General features: G+C 36.3%; 1 protein-coding gene across 2 annotated transcripts in view; it reads right to left on the bottom strand.

Annotated features, from left to right (window-relative positions):
* The window catches only part of LOC135586685 (isoamylase 3, chloroplastic-like), a 31,787-nt gene extending 23,370 nt beyond the window's left edge, over window positions 1-8,417 (bottom strand). Inside the window, exons 1-4 of one of the 2 annotated variants that reach the window (XM_065167523.1) lie at window positions 8,319-8,417; window positions 6,588-6,642; window positions 6,427-6,495; window positions 2,039-2,196 (exon numbers count right to left, since the gene is read on the bottom strand). In XM_065167523.1, the coding sequence (XP_065023595.1) occupies window positions 2,039-2,196; window positions 6,427-6,480 (212 nt within the window). In that variant the 5' untranslated portion in view covers window positions 6,481-6,495; window positions 6,588-6,642; window positions 8,319-8,417. Of the gene's footprint in view, window positions 1-2,038; window positions 2,197-6,426; window positions 6,496-6,587; window positions 6,643-7,985 lie in introns of both variants that reach the window. The other variant, XM_065167522.1, reaches the window with a different exon arrangement.
* Between the last annotated feature and the right edge of the window lie 8,374 nt (window positions 8,418-16,791).

Raw genomic sequence — 16,791 nt, 5'->3', positions numbered from 1 at the left:
TATTGGCCATCTGATGGTAATTGTTGACTTGGACATATCAAAAAAAGACATACAATATCATTCAGGTTAGATGAATTAATTAAGAAGAGAGATTGTAATACACTCATAGGAAGACACAGATATCTTAGGTATGTAAATTATCAAAAGATACTGCCTTCAGAGGGTTTATTGGTCGAGATAATATATGTAGCTGGTCTCAGATAGTTGGAAACATCAGATTTTTCTTGTTGCATTTTCTCTCTTGTGAGAACTTTCTATACAACCATCAGTCAGTGGTAAGGACAACATAGCACAAATTTTTACACAAGCCAATTGGAGAACCTAAAACATCAGTTTAATTTGAGCACACGAACCAGACAAATTAGGTTCAGTTGCTTAAAGGCTGAGTCTTTTATTACATAAGTTTCAGATGATATGGAATGACAGTTTTAATGTACATCACTTAAATTTATGGCTTTAGCATGAGAAATTGAGAACATTATGGTAATATACTAAAAACTTTTAGTGACACTTTAGTCATTTCTCTTGCAGCACACAAAACTCTGAATAACACTAGAAGGCTCATGTATCTTCTTCAAGATGTGGACCAAATGTGATTTATCTCTCCACGTACACTTCAGAAGGATGCTCCAAAAGGCTAGTTTAACTTTGGAATGTAGCAAACATAAATATGTTTAGAAGTTCAAAATGCTAGACTGGTTATGTGCCAGTGTTGCTACCGCATATCTACATCATCTACATCCAACCAAAACCAATGGCCTCAACATTTTGAGGGAGCTTCCAAGAGAAGATTATACTACAGGAGATTATGAATATTTCAGAGTATCTAAAATTTCCCCAACAAGATCATTTCTAAAGGCAAGCAAAGATGCACCGTATGAGTCATAATGACCTTAACTTATCGATGCTTCCTAACCTAGCTGTGAAAAATATTAGCATCTCTAAAGGTCTTACCACTCAGTAGTGAAAGCCATCCAAGTTATCCATCACCAAGAAAATTAATTATGCTTTTATGGTCCAACAGTAAAAATATGTAGAATATTCCACAAGCAAATCAAAGCGCTATCCTTTTTTGCTTAGCATGGCTACTGGTCGACAAGATGGTAAACTACAAGATTGTAAACTACGGTTTCTCTTTAGAGTCTGCCATCACCATTGCAGCGAGTACAATTGTGTGCCTTTCAACATCCAGCAGTTTCTATCATAAGAAAATCAACAAAACTAAATCTTCATCATATCACACAGAAGCAATTAACCCACAGATATCAAGGCTAGAAAGGGTTATTGCATTGTTACAGCAATTGTAATGCTTGCAAACAAATCAGGCTGCAGGAAAACAACAAAAACAGAGTGGCATGTGAAGAATAGATTTTGAAATGGTTTTAGAGGAGTGAACATTTTAGTGTACTAGTACTAAAGTTCTAAGAAAAAGGAAGCAAAGCTCAGCAAACAGAAATTGGTACAACATTAAAGCAAGTTGACAATTTTTAAAGTATATATGTCTCATGTCGCTTACAACTATAAATATTAGATCTATGTAAAACCTACATACAGCAACTATTGCATGACAATGATTTTTTTTAACCACTGAATTAAATGAAAATAAATCAAACAACAAAAACTTTTGTTAACAAAAGAAATTCTAGTGTTTCCCACCCAGAAATTGACAAGCAAAGTGTGGCAAACAAATCACGTTGAGAAAATATAGCAAAGCTAATTCCACATGATCTACTCTAGCAAATAATATACATATATTTCATGTGCTTTTTAAATGGTTTTACAGGAGTGAACGTTTTAGTGTATGCAAAAGTTCTAAGAAAAAGGAAGCAAAGCTCAGCAAACAGAAATCGCTAGAACATTAAAGAAAGTTGATAATCTTTAAATGTAGATATATCTCATGTGACTTGCAACTATAAATATCATGTTCATGCAAAACCTACATACGGTAACTTTTGCCTGAAGACAGTTTTTTGTAACCACTGTGCAGATTGAACAAACAACATGAATTTTTTTTAACAAGAGGAGTTGTATTTTTTACCTCCCAAAAATTGACAAGCAAAGTGTGACACATGAAGCATGTCGAGAAAATATAGCAAAGTTAATTCCGTTTTCAGCCTCTGAAGCTCCAAGCGGAAAGGCCATGCCAGGAGAATATTTCAATGGAACATCAGTCCCCAACATTGGTGTAACCTTCTCCTATTGTGGAATTACAAACAATGTTAGTAATCACAAGAAAAACATTTAGCAAGTCATTGTCACTTAATGCATCAAAAATAATGTTCAATGTTGTGCTCAGCTTGATCTAAGGCAACCGAGAAGTATTACTTTTGCTAATGTTATAAACTTCTAGTACAAACACAGAGGCAGCAAACTGTTACCACCTAGAAAAGAGTGTTCCACCAAAAGGACTGTCATGTCAGTCAGCACAATTTGGGTTGCGGTGAACCAAGCTATTTTGAGGTATATAAATTGTGCCAAAACATGTCCAAGCCAATACTTCCCATGTTTCAACCAACATGGTTCAGTACTTTACCCCTCTAGAAACATCTAAGGAACCACGCATATGTTCTTTTTTACTTTCAGATAGATTCAAAAGTACATAAGGTTTACTTATTTAGATATGAATCATATTAAAATGTTTGAAATAGCCATAACAAGTGGTTTGCGCAAAAGAACTTGACTTGTAAGTGTCATGTTACAGATTGATATTGAAATATATTTTGGATATAAATTATGATAGTAGTAATCAAGAGGTTCAGTCTATACAAAAAAACAAAACATTGCAGTATTTATGCATTGAAATTGGAATTTGTATTTTCATAGAAGTCCTCAACATGTGGAGAAAATAACAAAGGATTCTCCTTAGTGAAATGAGAAAGATTAGTTAATTGACATGTGCTTAGTTGCTTAATGCATCTAATCTTTTACAATTTGTAGCTAGTATTAACATCAAGATGCACTGGACTTTAGTTTTCATTTTCATCAAAAGCATAACAGGACATGAAGCATACTGAGACTCATTTTGTGCATCACCTCAAGCAAGGGTCCATGAGTTCAATGAGATGAGTTACACCATCTACCATTTTAGAACACTCGAGCATGAAAGGCATAGATATTTATATTGTTACATGTACAAAGTTCTTGTCAGATCCATCTTTATTCTAATCAACTGATTTGACACAAATGCTCTTTGTTTTAAAAGTGTCCCATTCAAAAGGACAGTTCAACCATTTTGGAAGGATTCCTGATGTAAGACAAGTTCACGATGAGCAGAGAGCTTTCGTTCAAGAATAAAGGAAAAGAAAAAAGTGGGGGAGATAATAATAGGAAAAGATGATAAAGAACATAACTAACAAATCACTCCATCTCAAGGGGAAACTCTCAGGGGTGAAGATCTCAATCCTCCATACATTTCACAGGTGCAAGATGGCTTTGTACCATCAAGACTCAAAATATGACCTCACATTGTGATTGAATATATTTCCACTCATTCATTCTTTATTCTTCAATTATGATCGACTTCCCTTTTCATATAAACTTGTACAATAAGAAAAAAAATACAAAAATAAGAAAAATATAATTACATCTAGATAAATCAATGGTTTATCATTTTCTTTCTTTGATGGAGATAAATTTCCATGTTTGCCTTGGCAAATAATCTTCTAGAAAGCTAAAACTTTTCTATAAAGATGGAATCTTCAATCAAACTGAATTCTGACTTTTTTATCTTTTTTCTTCACTGACTTCATTTTTTCTCCTTCAGTAAGAAATAAAAGTGAATTTTGGAGATGCTGCCAAGTGGCAACTTATAACATTTACAAAATACCCTCTAGACCAACAAAATTTATGCAATTGAAATATATATATATATATATATATATATATATATATATATATATATATATGTATATATATATATACATACATGTATGTATATATAATATATATACATACATGTATGTATATATATACATATATATATTAAAATGGTCTTAAGTCGTATGATTTCTTGCATTGGTATTCATTCAAAATTCAAATAATTGAAATTTGAATCAACCTTGATGTAGAATATCATAGCTAAACCAAAAGTTCCAATAACAAATCTGATTCAGACAAATTGAGGACAAGCACAAAAAAGATTTATTTGAGATTAGAGGAATGAAAAGATACTAGTAGAAAAAGGTAATTGAAAAAAATAACTATCAAACTCACTCTAGCTCAAAAACACCCTCAAGGATAAAAATGAAGCACCTCTGTACATCTCACACATGGATAATAAATAACCATCATCTGACATTTAGTGTAACTAAATATACTCATTTAGTGTAACAAAATACACTCATTCACTTTATGGTTTGCAATTACAATACATTTCCCCCTGTTGTAGACCCCTAGTACAAAAGGAAAATGAAAATACAAAAATATGAAAAACAATACAATGACATCCACATAAATCAACTATTCATTTTCTTCCTTGAAGATGAATTTCGAGGTTTGTCTAAGCAATTAGTGTGGCTTTTTGACAATATATCTAATTGATAGATCTCTATCTTTGTAGAATAATACAACTTTCAAGTAATAAATGTAGAAAAATACGGTATGTAAACCAAGTGATGGCTTAAGACATTTACAAAATGACCCCTAAACTAATAACTTTATTCAAATGATGAATACATTAAAATGGTCCTGAATCAATTCCATTTAGAAAGACAAACTGATCACAAATGATTCCACACTACAAAATTTTTTCATTTTTCTGGATACCCTTGTCCCCTTCTTTACTTTTGTGTACTTGTTCTTCTCCCTTCTTTTTCTCTCTTTTTCTTTTGATTTTCTCTTTTCTTCCAACCACCAAACTGACAATTATTGCTTATTTGGATCATCGTTTGACATTTCATCTGGACCGGTACATATTGGAGGGTACATAGCGCTCTGGCATCTTATCAGGTCATACATAGACTGGACTAGACTAGGCAGTCTAGTAAGTAAACAGTGGTTACTGTCTAGTAAGCCTGGTCTAGTTCTTCTTTATTTTTTAATACTAGAAATAAAAAACACAAATACCTCATGCCTAGTCCCATACAGCTCGACAGACTCTGCACCCCTCTGTAGTGTCATTCACTATTGCACACGTCTGCCACCGCGCATGTCTGCCACTGCCCATGTCTGCTGCCCCTCGCTATCACATCACTTGCTAACCCTATTGATTGGCACTCTCCTTCTCTTCTACATCCTCTATCGTCTCCCCTCCTCTCCATTACCTCCGTCATCTCGTACTCTTCTTCCTCACTGCCTTCTCCCCCTCTCACAAGGTATGCCAGAATGGACTGGACTTGCATAGGTCAGGTACCCAAAACAGTAATCCATGATTTTGGTATGTTTGTTTATCTTCTTCTGTTTAGCAATTGTGATTACTCAATTATTTCCCTCTTTCCCATTCATCAATCCTGCAAAGAGTATTTACTAGTTACCTGTGTTGCATTGGTCCTTGGTCAGAGTGATAACATAGGTTATTACCTTTGATATATGAACAGATTATGCCAACAGAAGAAAAAAGAAAGGGGAAGTAAAGAACACTGTTCTTCCATTTCTCTACTCTACTATTCTGAAGGTTGAAGGGAACACTGGACACTCAGATGTTCCTCTACACTGCCTAGGCTTGAGTTCAAGGCTCACCAGACCAAACCTACCATTATCCAAAACCATAAAGAGTCTTTGCACAAATCAAACCAGTAAATTTTATAAATAGACAAACTGGTCCTTAAACATTGTTCACATATAAGACAAACTGATCGTTAACACTGGCAGGTGAGTCAGTAGGAACATGATCATTTCAACCAAAATATGCAAAAGCCTATTTCAAGATTCAAACAGTAAGCCTTGATCTGGAATCTGTACATCAATCTCATGTTCAATCAGTTTGTATCACTCAATATAGAAAACGCTGTCAAACGGCATTCTTTACTTATTTGTTTCCAGAAGCTGATTGTCTATTAAATGTTTTTAAATGTTAAATAAATATAAATTACTTTAATCAAAATATTTTTCCATGAATTCTAGCATTAAACATGCCTCTCTAATTGAGGTGCATGCCTCACCTTGTGCCTCGATTTGTGTTTATTTGGCATAAAGGTAAAAGAAGGAAGAGCTTGTCAATATGAACAGGAGATTTGTACTTTAGGAATAGGATGCTTAGTTAATATTAGACAATGCAACAATGCTGATTCATGTCTTCATATTATCAGCACATTCACATCTTGATATCTCAAGAAAGGAACGCTGATAGCCTGAAACTTACCATAATACAAGCTTTAGTTTTGAATTGCCTGCTACAATGGGTGTCAACATGCTTGTGATTATTACTACATTATTCATCCAAATTAACAAAGAAAGTCTGCTAGCAATGTACCAAAAAGTTCAGCATACCTCTATCAAAGATTCTTCAACGCTATGGCCAAAAACATTTCCAGGCTTAACCATATATCTTTCTCTGACCTAATCCAATGATAACAATAGTCATAGTTTTGGAAAAAGAGAAGAAAATCTCAATCGACAAGTGAAGAAAGCAACAAAGAATCAAAACATGCCTTGCTGATTATCCTTTGCCACCCTGAAGCAATTTTAGCTTTACTAAATCTCAATCTGCAAAAAGTTTGCCAGAATACATTACAATCAATATTTCTTTCAACATGTTCCAGCATCATGGCCACCAAGGAAAATCAAGAAAATATCATGAGTTCTGTCGAATAGAAAATATGGCAGATAGAAATGAACTATCCACTACATAAACAAAAGCAAGTCTGAAAGGAGTTGCAAAATAATTAATGCAAAATCAAGCCAAGGTGCAGCATGGACCATAAGCAAAATGAATTTCTGTCACTATGCTGAGAAAGCTATATGGTTTTCAAAATTCAGAAGGATAAAATAACTCATTTAAAATATTCTTACACTTTAAAAAGCATAAGAAAAAGTTAGATTTGATCAAGTTCAATAAGGTCATGTCTTAAATATTCTTTCTCTCAATTTTCTATTGATAGAAGAAATGAATTTCTGCATCAACCACAAAATTCATGATTGGAAATATGATATTAGGGAAATCAGGTCATGAAGAATTTTTAAAATTAACAACATTAAAAAGTCAGATAGGATAGGTAAATTGAGCAAGACTGGCTGAAATCAGCCAAGTTCATTGGGATTGATAAGAAGCATCCAGAATCAAACTGAGCGATCAAACCATCACGACCAGCTGAATGTCAAGTGGGAAAGGCACAAATTAGCCAGATCATCCTGGAGCAGCCAATTCCAGTAATGGTGGATGAAGATTCTGAGTCAGCTGATACCACAAATCTTAGCGTTTTGGATGATCACCTTTTTACATCAAATAAAAAAGTCAGTATGCAAAAGTTTCTCAATGGTCTTGCAAAATGCACCCTTTTTTATCTCTCATAGCCATAAGAGACCGTGAGATATCTCCACAAATTACTTAACAATTGAACAAATTATAAATATTGGCAGCTAAAAATGATCAAACTAATGATACCCATTGCTTCACATTATTCACAGCTGACTTGCAAATAATCCTCAAGTTTCTGACTATATCAGATTTACAACAATTTCTCATGTTTTAATCCTCAATTCACAAATAATGACGTCAAAAATAGCTAGAGAGTTGATCGCTCAAACCAACCCGGATGCCAAAGTCATCTTTCTAAGAATTAAAGAAGGCAACGAATGATCAGAGGATCAGGGATGATTGATTCCGACACTTCTAAGCACTAAGGTAGTGGATGGATCGCACAGGGGCGGACCAGAAAGACCAAAGAGGCATGACGAACAATGTTAGCAAACAGTTGCCAAATCGTACCTAAATATGCCTACTTTAAGGACTAAAAATGGATGAACATGACCCATCGTATGGGGCTACTACGCCGTTGCGGTCCTATTAGTGGTTGCCAAACTTTTCCTACCAAACAGAAGAACGTTACCCCATCTCGTTTCGTAAGACTCGGAGGCGGCGGGTGGAGGAGGGCATCGACGCGAGAAATCGAACATTGTTTCGACAACTAAGAGAAGAGAAGGACGAACAGGGATGCTTTATCGCTTGAGTGCAGCCGGGTAAAAGAACGGATTCCATTTGAGAGATCGAAGGAAACAAAAAGAAGATAAAAAGGGAGAGAGACGGTGGATTCCGATCACTGCATTGAGAGATCGAAGGAAACAAAAAGAAGATGAAAGGGGAGAGAGACGGTGGCTTCCGATCACCGAAAATGCCACTTAATAGTGATCTTTCGTCTTCGTTGAGAGATGAGCGACTTCACCTGCGCCGTGAGCGGACTCGGGATGTGGGGAACTCGACACATGTGCGGTCTGCAACGACTCCCTTCCCTGCTTTCTGTTATCTCCGTTGTCACCTTCATGTGGTTGTGTTTATCGTGAACCGGGAGGTGGCTCAGACACCAATAGAAACGAAACCCAACTCAGTGGCAGCAATTCCTACAGTAACGATCATGTGGGTACATTTGTGTGTATAATATTTCCGTGTGAAACGCAATTCTCTCTAAAAGAACATGGCATTTGTCTCGTGAACGCTTCGGGACGTGTGGGTCCCAATAAAGGGAACCAATCAAGATTGCGGACGTCAGGGGGTGAACGGGAGTCAGTTCTTACCCGAGTGTGAAGGATGGGGAAATGCGGGGCCCTGTGAAATTTGCCCAATGAAAGAGCAGCGACAGCGGCCACCTGTCTCGACTCGCGCGTACGTGATCGGAAGGTGAATGGTTCTTCCCTGTGGCGTCCGTGGGTCCCTACTCCTTCCACGTGCCAAGCACGTGCTACATGTTATCACTTTCCTAAACCCGTAGATAGGGATTAAGAGAGAGAGAGAGAGAGTAATTGTTTTGGATGTAATTTGGAAGCTGGTCTCCAGCATTGTGAGAGGACATTGTTGTTCCTACCTTCCATGAAATTTCTAGAGGACCTTAGAAATATAAACATGGCTTCCAAAGTTCATTCAGCGTCATGACGACGTTTTCTATCTCATGCAATAGACACGACTAGAACCATCGATCCATAAAATATAGATGCATTTATATGGTACAAACAAGTAATGCTCAGTAATCAATGAACCATGATGCACATCACCTTCACCCTACGTAGTTTAAGTAGCTCAACACTCATGGTAGCATTCATGGTTCACTACCTCTGTTACTCGAGACTCAAACCTCTAGGACTACTGCTGAGCAGGAAGAAGGAAGGTCTTCGGCTTAAACCTCTTCATGTCAGAATCCTGTATTAATTATTGTGATTCTTCTTCCTCCTCTTGTTCCTGATAAGTTTAGTAGTAGACGAACCACAAAGTTGGGACACGTCCATGTTGATTATTTCCTTTGCACACAGTAACAATGCAAGCATGAGAAGTATCTTTACTGTGGAATCAGTGGCAGCACCTATCAAACACCTGCCATGAGCTCATGGATTCCACTTGTCCTTGTCGCCTTTCCCCTCGGCCATGAGGAACTCAGTCATCACTGTGGTCATCAGATCAGATCACGTCAAGAAGCACTTCATGCAACAATCCCCGACAAGGAAGTCCGTGGCATCACGTAGCCAGAGTAGTCGTTGTGACAAGGGGGAAGGATGTGGCCATGCCCACACCGGCGACGCCATTGAAACCCAAAACGATGTTCTGCAAGCCTTGGGTCCATGCCTCGAAGTGGAGGTCACATCGGAGCTCGCCTTTGCAGTTTGAACCGGTGGGAACGTGAGTACAACAGTGCCCGTGTCCACTTCATGCAACAATCGCCGACAAAGAAGTCCGTGGCATCACGTAGCCATAGTCGTCGTCGTGACAGGGGGGAAGGATGTGGCCACGCCCACACCGGCGGCGCCATCGAAACCCAAAACGATGTTCTGCAAGCCTTGGATCCATGCCTCAAAGTGGAGGTCACATCGCAGCTCGCCTTTGCAGTTTGAACCGGTGGGAACGTGAATGCCACAATGCCCGTTTCCACCACCTGCAGCGTAAGATCTCTCTCTCTCTCTCTCTCTCTCTCTCTCTCTCTCTCTCTCTCTCTCTCTCTCTCTCTCTCTCTCCGATCAAATTTATTGAGCTTATTTCATGATGTTGAAGACTAAATCAATGAGAGTACGTTAACCTTCAATTCTTTATGAATTCATTCAATTCTCCGTTCACCTCTCGTGTATTAGGTTAATAATAGATATAACTCGACATCAGAATAGATATAACTTAAGATCACTCACCTATAAATTTTAGTGGTATTCAAATCGAATTAAAAAATCAAATTGATTTGCGAATTATCTGATTTTGAAGGCTCTAAATAGTTATGATTTGGGAGTGTTTTCTAATTTAATTAATTAATTTAAATATAATTAAATTAATTTCAATTTAAAAGATATCAATATGATTAAGTTCACTATTCTAAATCCTTGCCATAATCTACCAAGCAATCATGAATACTCGGTCATTCTTCATCTCAAGGGGGAAAGGACTTTGACTTGTTCAAGACAGAAAAAGTCAATCTAAAGGTACAGGAAAAGTAAAATAGCTTCTTGAACAAGAAAACATGAATAGGTGGAGACATGACGGAAAAGGGGATTGCTATTTAAATGTCTCCTCCATGGAACATGGAATCCAATTTCCATGGTTCACAATGAGATGACTTTGGTATTGTTATGATATATAAATACTTTTGAATTTTTTGGTAAAAACAGATTGCTTTAAGAAACAGTTATTTGAAGGGAAAAAAAATTTCAAGTTCAAAAAGACTTTTCCTTGAATGATATAAAACCTGATTAGTTGTTATATAAACATATTAGGAATATCAAGAATTTGGTACGGAGTGGTGCAAAAGAAACATACTTTATATGCTCATAATATTTATCTAACTTATGTGTTTTTTTTATTTAAAGGAAGAAACTGCTTAAATTAAGTGAAGAGTGAATACGAGGAATGAGTCCCCTCTCACAATAGAGTATTGTTCAAAAGAAAAAGAAAATAATGAGATGATATCTAATAAGAGACCATTTAGTGCGACATGTAGATTTATAAAAAATTATTCACTTTGAGCATACTCATATAGTTTTATCCTTTCGAAATATGTAAGATTCAAAAAGCATATTTGAGGATAAGAGAGATCCGATGGATTTATAAGTCCTTGGTTCATATACTTCTCAACCAAGGGTTTATAACCGAGGTACACGACTCGAGAGCGAGTTTACTCGGTCGAGATGCAGGCGTCAGGTCCTCCTTCTAGATTCAATCCGAGAAGAAATCATTTAGTCGATCGGTCATTGATGTAGCTCGTAAGCTCGCGAGGAATTATCTATTTTGAACGATGAGCATGTACGATTTTATCTTTTCGTAGCATGCTTCAAAAGACGTATTTGAGAGTAATAAAGATTTGACGAACTTATGAACCATTAATTTCTATATTTTTTAATCAATATGAGATTAAATAGTCGTATTAATCTCCCAAAACAGATGATAAATGAGGTGATGTACCTCTCCAAAAGCAGCAAAACTTTGTCCACCGAGATTGGCTAGGTGGTGAGCAGGTGTGTTAGATTTCTCCTTATGTAGGGCCGCTGAGCGACCTCAATTTCATCGCAGAAGACTTCGATTGGCAGGGGGGGGGGAAAGGTTAGGGGATGGGTGGCCTTGTGGATGGGATTCCCTGTGGATTTCTCCTGATGGGTGACGGATACAACGCCATCATCCGTGATAGCGACTGCTCTATGCCAATATGAAACCAGTGAGGGCTGCCTAAGTGATAGTTATTCTTATTTAATTTTTTTTATTGGAGTCAAAGATTAATTATGATAAAAGCACGAAGACAAAGTGACGAAGAGGATAAAGATATGGTCCTTCCTCTAGTGAAGAACCATGAAACCATGAGTCAAGAGCCGAAAGTTATATGTGATACCAATAGTTTTGAGCAAATAGATAATTAAAAAAGATGTGCAGTTTTCAAAAGTAAGAAAGCCTTTTCAAAGGAGTATTCATTAAAAAATTTTGACTTAGAAATTAGCCAAAGGTAGCGTATCGTCATCGACTCACTTCAATTGTTTGTTTCCAGAACTAATGCTCTTATAAATTTCTTGAGTTGGTGGTCTCCATGGGGTATGGAGTCTAAATAGGATTTCTCGGGGAGGTAGATCATGCACATAGATTCGGCAAAATGAAGTCCAAATAGAGTGTAAAGGAAATTTAGGTTCTAATGGTTTTGATTAATAAGATCTTAGACTAAGAAGTTATTGGTCATAGGTGTTGTACAAGTTAATCATGTGAGTGATGACATGTGATCGTATTTTTTTTATTTATTATATTATTTGATATTTTATCACTTTATATTGTTTGTTGCATGAATATATTATAATGTCTATGAATATGTGTAATAAGAATCAGATCGTAATGTGATCATGATAATGAGACCGATTCACCTTTAAATACATATCATAAATAATCTCGGTCATAGATTACTCGAGAGGGACATCGAGATAACCAGACATACTAGTGTCATGTATATCTGTGCATATGATGGAGGTTGCAGGTATCATAGCTGCTCGTGTGGGAATACTAGGGATATAGTACAAGTACTCATTGGAGAATGAATTCAGATAGCAATTCTGTCGTTTCAGTGATATATTTGATCCTTAGACTTGAGACACTAAGGATGTCTTGTATGAATACTCCACTCTTTGATACTAGACTTATAGGCATGAAAGTTCTAGATCTAGCATAGTCGGTCATCGGAAGTAACAATCAACCTTACGAGAGCTATTGAGTGTCGATAGAGGATCATCCGCTCTCGATGTCATGAGAAAAATATTGCATATATTTACTCAGAACAATATATGGTCAGGGTCATTCGGATTGAGAGAGAAAGAGTTCTCTGTAAGAATCCGATTAGAGTGAGACTTGAGTAGAAACTATATAGGTCTGACTGCTCTATACCCGGTATACGATCTTTGGGATATTAAATAGATGAGAGACTATAGATATATGATAACCAAGGACATATATGTTCAATGAATTGAATTCCCCTATATCGTTTAGGGACTACGACGTAGCGGCCTAGTACATCCATAATCGATGAGTCGAGTGAATTATTATGAGGATAATAATTCACTGTGCTAGAAGGAGTTCTGATAGGTATGACTCATGACCCGCTTGATATTGAGCCTAGAGGGTCACACACATATGGTAGGTATTGCAACGAGTATATATTTAGATATGAGATATTCGTTAGGACTCATATCTTATTGGATATCCAATAAGCCCTTAAATTATTGAATCTTATATATGAGATTCAATAAGAGCTAATGTGAGATTATTGGATAGAGATCTACTAATTTAAGAGGCTTAGGTAGTTGGATGGAGATCCAATACTCAATATGGTAAGATCTATTAAGGTTAAGTTGATCTAATGCCTCTATAAATAGGAAGGAACCAAAGGGTCATGGGCTAGGTTCTTTTTTGTTGCCACCTCTTATTCTCCTCTCTCCCTCTCCTTCTCATACTGCAACTCTTATTTGGGACTTATGGACAGCAAGAAGGGGTAGCCCCTTCTTGATTATGTGGTGGGTGCGATTAAGAGATTTGGACAACGAATTGATGAGCGTCTTCATAACCCCTGCTATGCCCCTTAAGACCTAGTAACATGCTAAACTTTCCATACACTTCAGTCTTCTATAGATATACTCTTATCATATTAGAGAGAAAGTTTCAATGCTCCATAGTGTTAAGTTTTGATCACCTTAAAATGGCTACGGATAGTCCATCATCCACATATAAGCTATTGCGTAAGTATCAAATTCTTCGAGTTAGTAATTCTCCTAATCTCTATAAGCTTTGCATAATTTTTTTTGTTACTGAGCAACATATCCCACGTTGCACGGTCTCATCCTTTGCCAAGTGTCCTGCTTGCCTTGAGCATTAGTAAATTTGTTCCGAACATCAAGTCATAGCTCAAACTCAACTATCTCAACTTTTGTGCACTACATGTTCTTCCCACCTTGTTTGTCCTTGTGGTGCCTCTCATGCAAAGGAGTTAGTCATTCGTCTGAATACCAATATTGGATGTCTGCTCCTTTAAGTGACTTCTTTCCCTATATCTCAATGCCCGTTTCTCTTAAATGGTTGCTTATGTTGATTGCCCTCAATGCAGCCTCATTAGGTTCCCTATATTTGCATGTCAAGTATTTTTAAATGTACTTGTCCTACTCTGGTACCATTTGTTATAGATTTAACTGATTTTACTTAAGTCATGTAGCACTCCTATATGTTCATCTATAAAGGGTTAGTCTTCCTGAAACATTTTATGATCTCTTAAGGACCTACAAAAGATAAGACGAGTTAAAAAAAGTGTTTAATTTAAAATTCACAAATAACCATTTCAGCAAGAATATGATAAGACATATAAATTATAAATATAGACTTTGTAAACTTTGAACAATCTCACGACAAAGGGTCTAAGATGGTTCGCTATGATCAAAAGTTTCCACACGTGCTTATATGATAATACTACAAAATAAGATAGCAAACTAGCCCTAGACACTACACCAAGGCCCATCCAACTATATGTCACTTGAGTATCTCCTAGGTGTTGTGCCGGTTAAAATTCTATACTATTCTATAGAGCTAAAAAAACCCTTAAAATGGCTATTTGAATGGTTCGTTATTGGATAATTTTATCAATGTGTGATGACTGCACGTAACTTACGAGTGTAAGCCTAAAATGATCACAAAGATAGTGATTGTATCCATCTTGAGCCAATTGTCAATGCAAGCTACGATCCATAATAGATTATAAGGAACGTTAGCTCTATTGGGAGCTTAAAGAAGTTGAAGCCAGGTTGGTGCGACGATCATTATCTTTTAGGGGTCGAAAGTTTTCACGGCAAGAGAAAGGTTGAGAGCCTGACTTCTAAGGAATCACGGGCCTTGTTCATCCTATCTTTCTCTGATTGGTATCTGAAACATACGTAACCCCTCGCTAGGTCTATGATTTGGAGACCAGATTGTAGCTTTCAAAGGGCCAGCAACATAAAGTTGATTACCTTTACGGGAGGCGTTCTTTCTAGTTATCTCTCCTATGCTGCAACTCAGCTGGATCAAGGACCGAATCGTAACGAGAGGATTCTTGGATTTTGCCAATCTTGGCAATATGTTCGGCATCAAAGTTCCAGGTATGAATAGAAGAAGATTGTCTAAATAGACTGACCCAAGGATGAGAGACCTTTGGAGAGGAGATGCCATGGCATCCTGTTGGGGTGATGCGACTGACCAGATTGGATTGGAGGAGGTAGGCTAGTGGGGGGGGTTCCATTATCAACTGTGGGGGAGGGATCTTTCTGCTCGGTAGATAGAGAGAGTAATGGAGTTGAAGAGAGGTGCTCTAATGGCGGGTCTGGAGGCCTGCCATTGGGGGATGTCTTAAGTAGTTCAACGTTATCTAATTGATGATGCGGAGTTGTGCAAAATAATTGAATAAAGACTTGGAATGGTGATGGAGTATCATGAACAAACTAAATCTAATAAATCACATCATTTAACTTGGTCTTTTTGAAAAAATATTTAATTGTGTTGACTCTAACTATTAGAATTAAAAATTAGTAGGGTTTGAAAGATTGGAGACTACTCCCAACATATATCAAGACAGCTTTATAATACCCCAAAAATGTCCCAATTTTTTTTTATATAAATTACCTTAAGATTTTGAAACCAAGTTGTTAATCCTAATATTTTAAATTATATATATATATATATATATATATATATATATATGCCCACATCAAGTTATAATTCATAATATTAGAGTGATACATTTTATTAAATTATGTTTATCATTTTCATTAAATGTACTGTCTTAATTTATTGATCTATTAATTTCATCAGTGATCCGGTGGTTTGAAGCTTGGAATAGTTTGCTATTTTAATTTTATGCCCATAGCCATTTTTTAGATTAAATACTTTTTTATAAGATCTACAAAAGAGTGAATTAGTACTATAATATAATATATTTTAATTGACTTTAAAATTTGATTGTAGAATCTATATAAAAATATAATTAATCAAATATTGAGTATGAGTAAAGATTATGAGTACGGTGAATAATAATTAATAACCCATCACAAACAAAAGTTATAAGAAAAAGAATAAATACAAATCGATTTGTAGTGTTTTGATCTTTCCGGTCTACTCCTAATTCCTCTTCCATTGAGCCCGTCAACTTTTTTTACAAATCTTCTTTCCAACGAGTGAAGATCAATTACTATTGTTACAACTTTTATCTCTTAGAATATAACTTTCACGCTCACTCTTTTATAAAAAATCTCTTATATCCTATAACTTAGTACTATAACTAAATTGAAGAGAGAGAAAGGGACTCAAACAATACTCAAATAAAGAGCTACAACACTTTACAAACTCAAGAATAGATACTCCATCAACCAAGCCTGAGTGGGGTATTTATAGGCTCAAAATACTTCGAGAATAAAGCTAAAAAATTTAAATATTTAAAATTTTGGGATATGGGCGATATTACCATTGGCAATGGGCGGTACCACTATCACAACTTTTGACATCATAATTTTGAACTACTATCGTGATAGGCAGTACTACTATCATAAAATTTAAATTCTGAGTGCTATTATCATCGTCCTAGGCAGTACTACTATCGTGATAGGTGATACAACCGTATCATAAACGATACGATCATTGGAAAGACTAACAATAACAAACAATGCTTTTTGACTAACTTACACAGTACT

This window comes from Musa acuminata, chromosome BXJ3-9 (genome assembly GCF_036884655.1).
Source record: "Musa acuminata AAA Group cultivar baxijiao chromosome BXJ3-9, Cavendish_Baxijiao_AAA, whole genome shotgun sequence".
Taxonomy (NCBI): Eukaryota; Viridiplantae; Streptophyta; class Magnoliopsida; order Zingiberales; family Musaceae; genus Musa; species Musa acuminata.
The sequence above is the reverse complement of the archived record's forward strand: the minus strand, read 5'-3'. Positions and strand labels throughout refer to the sequence as shown.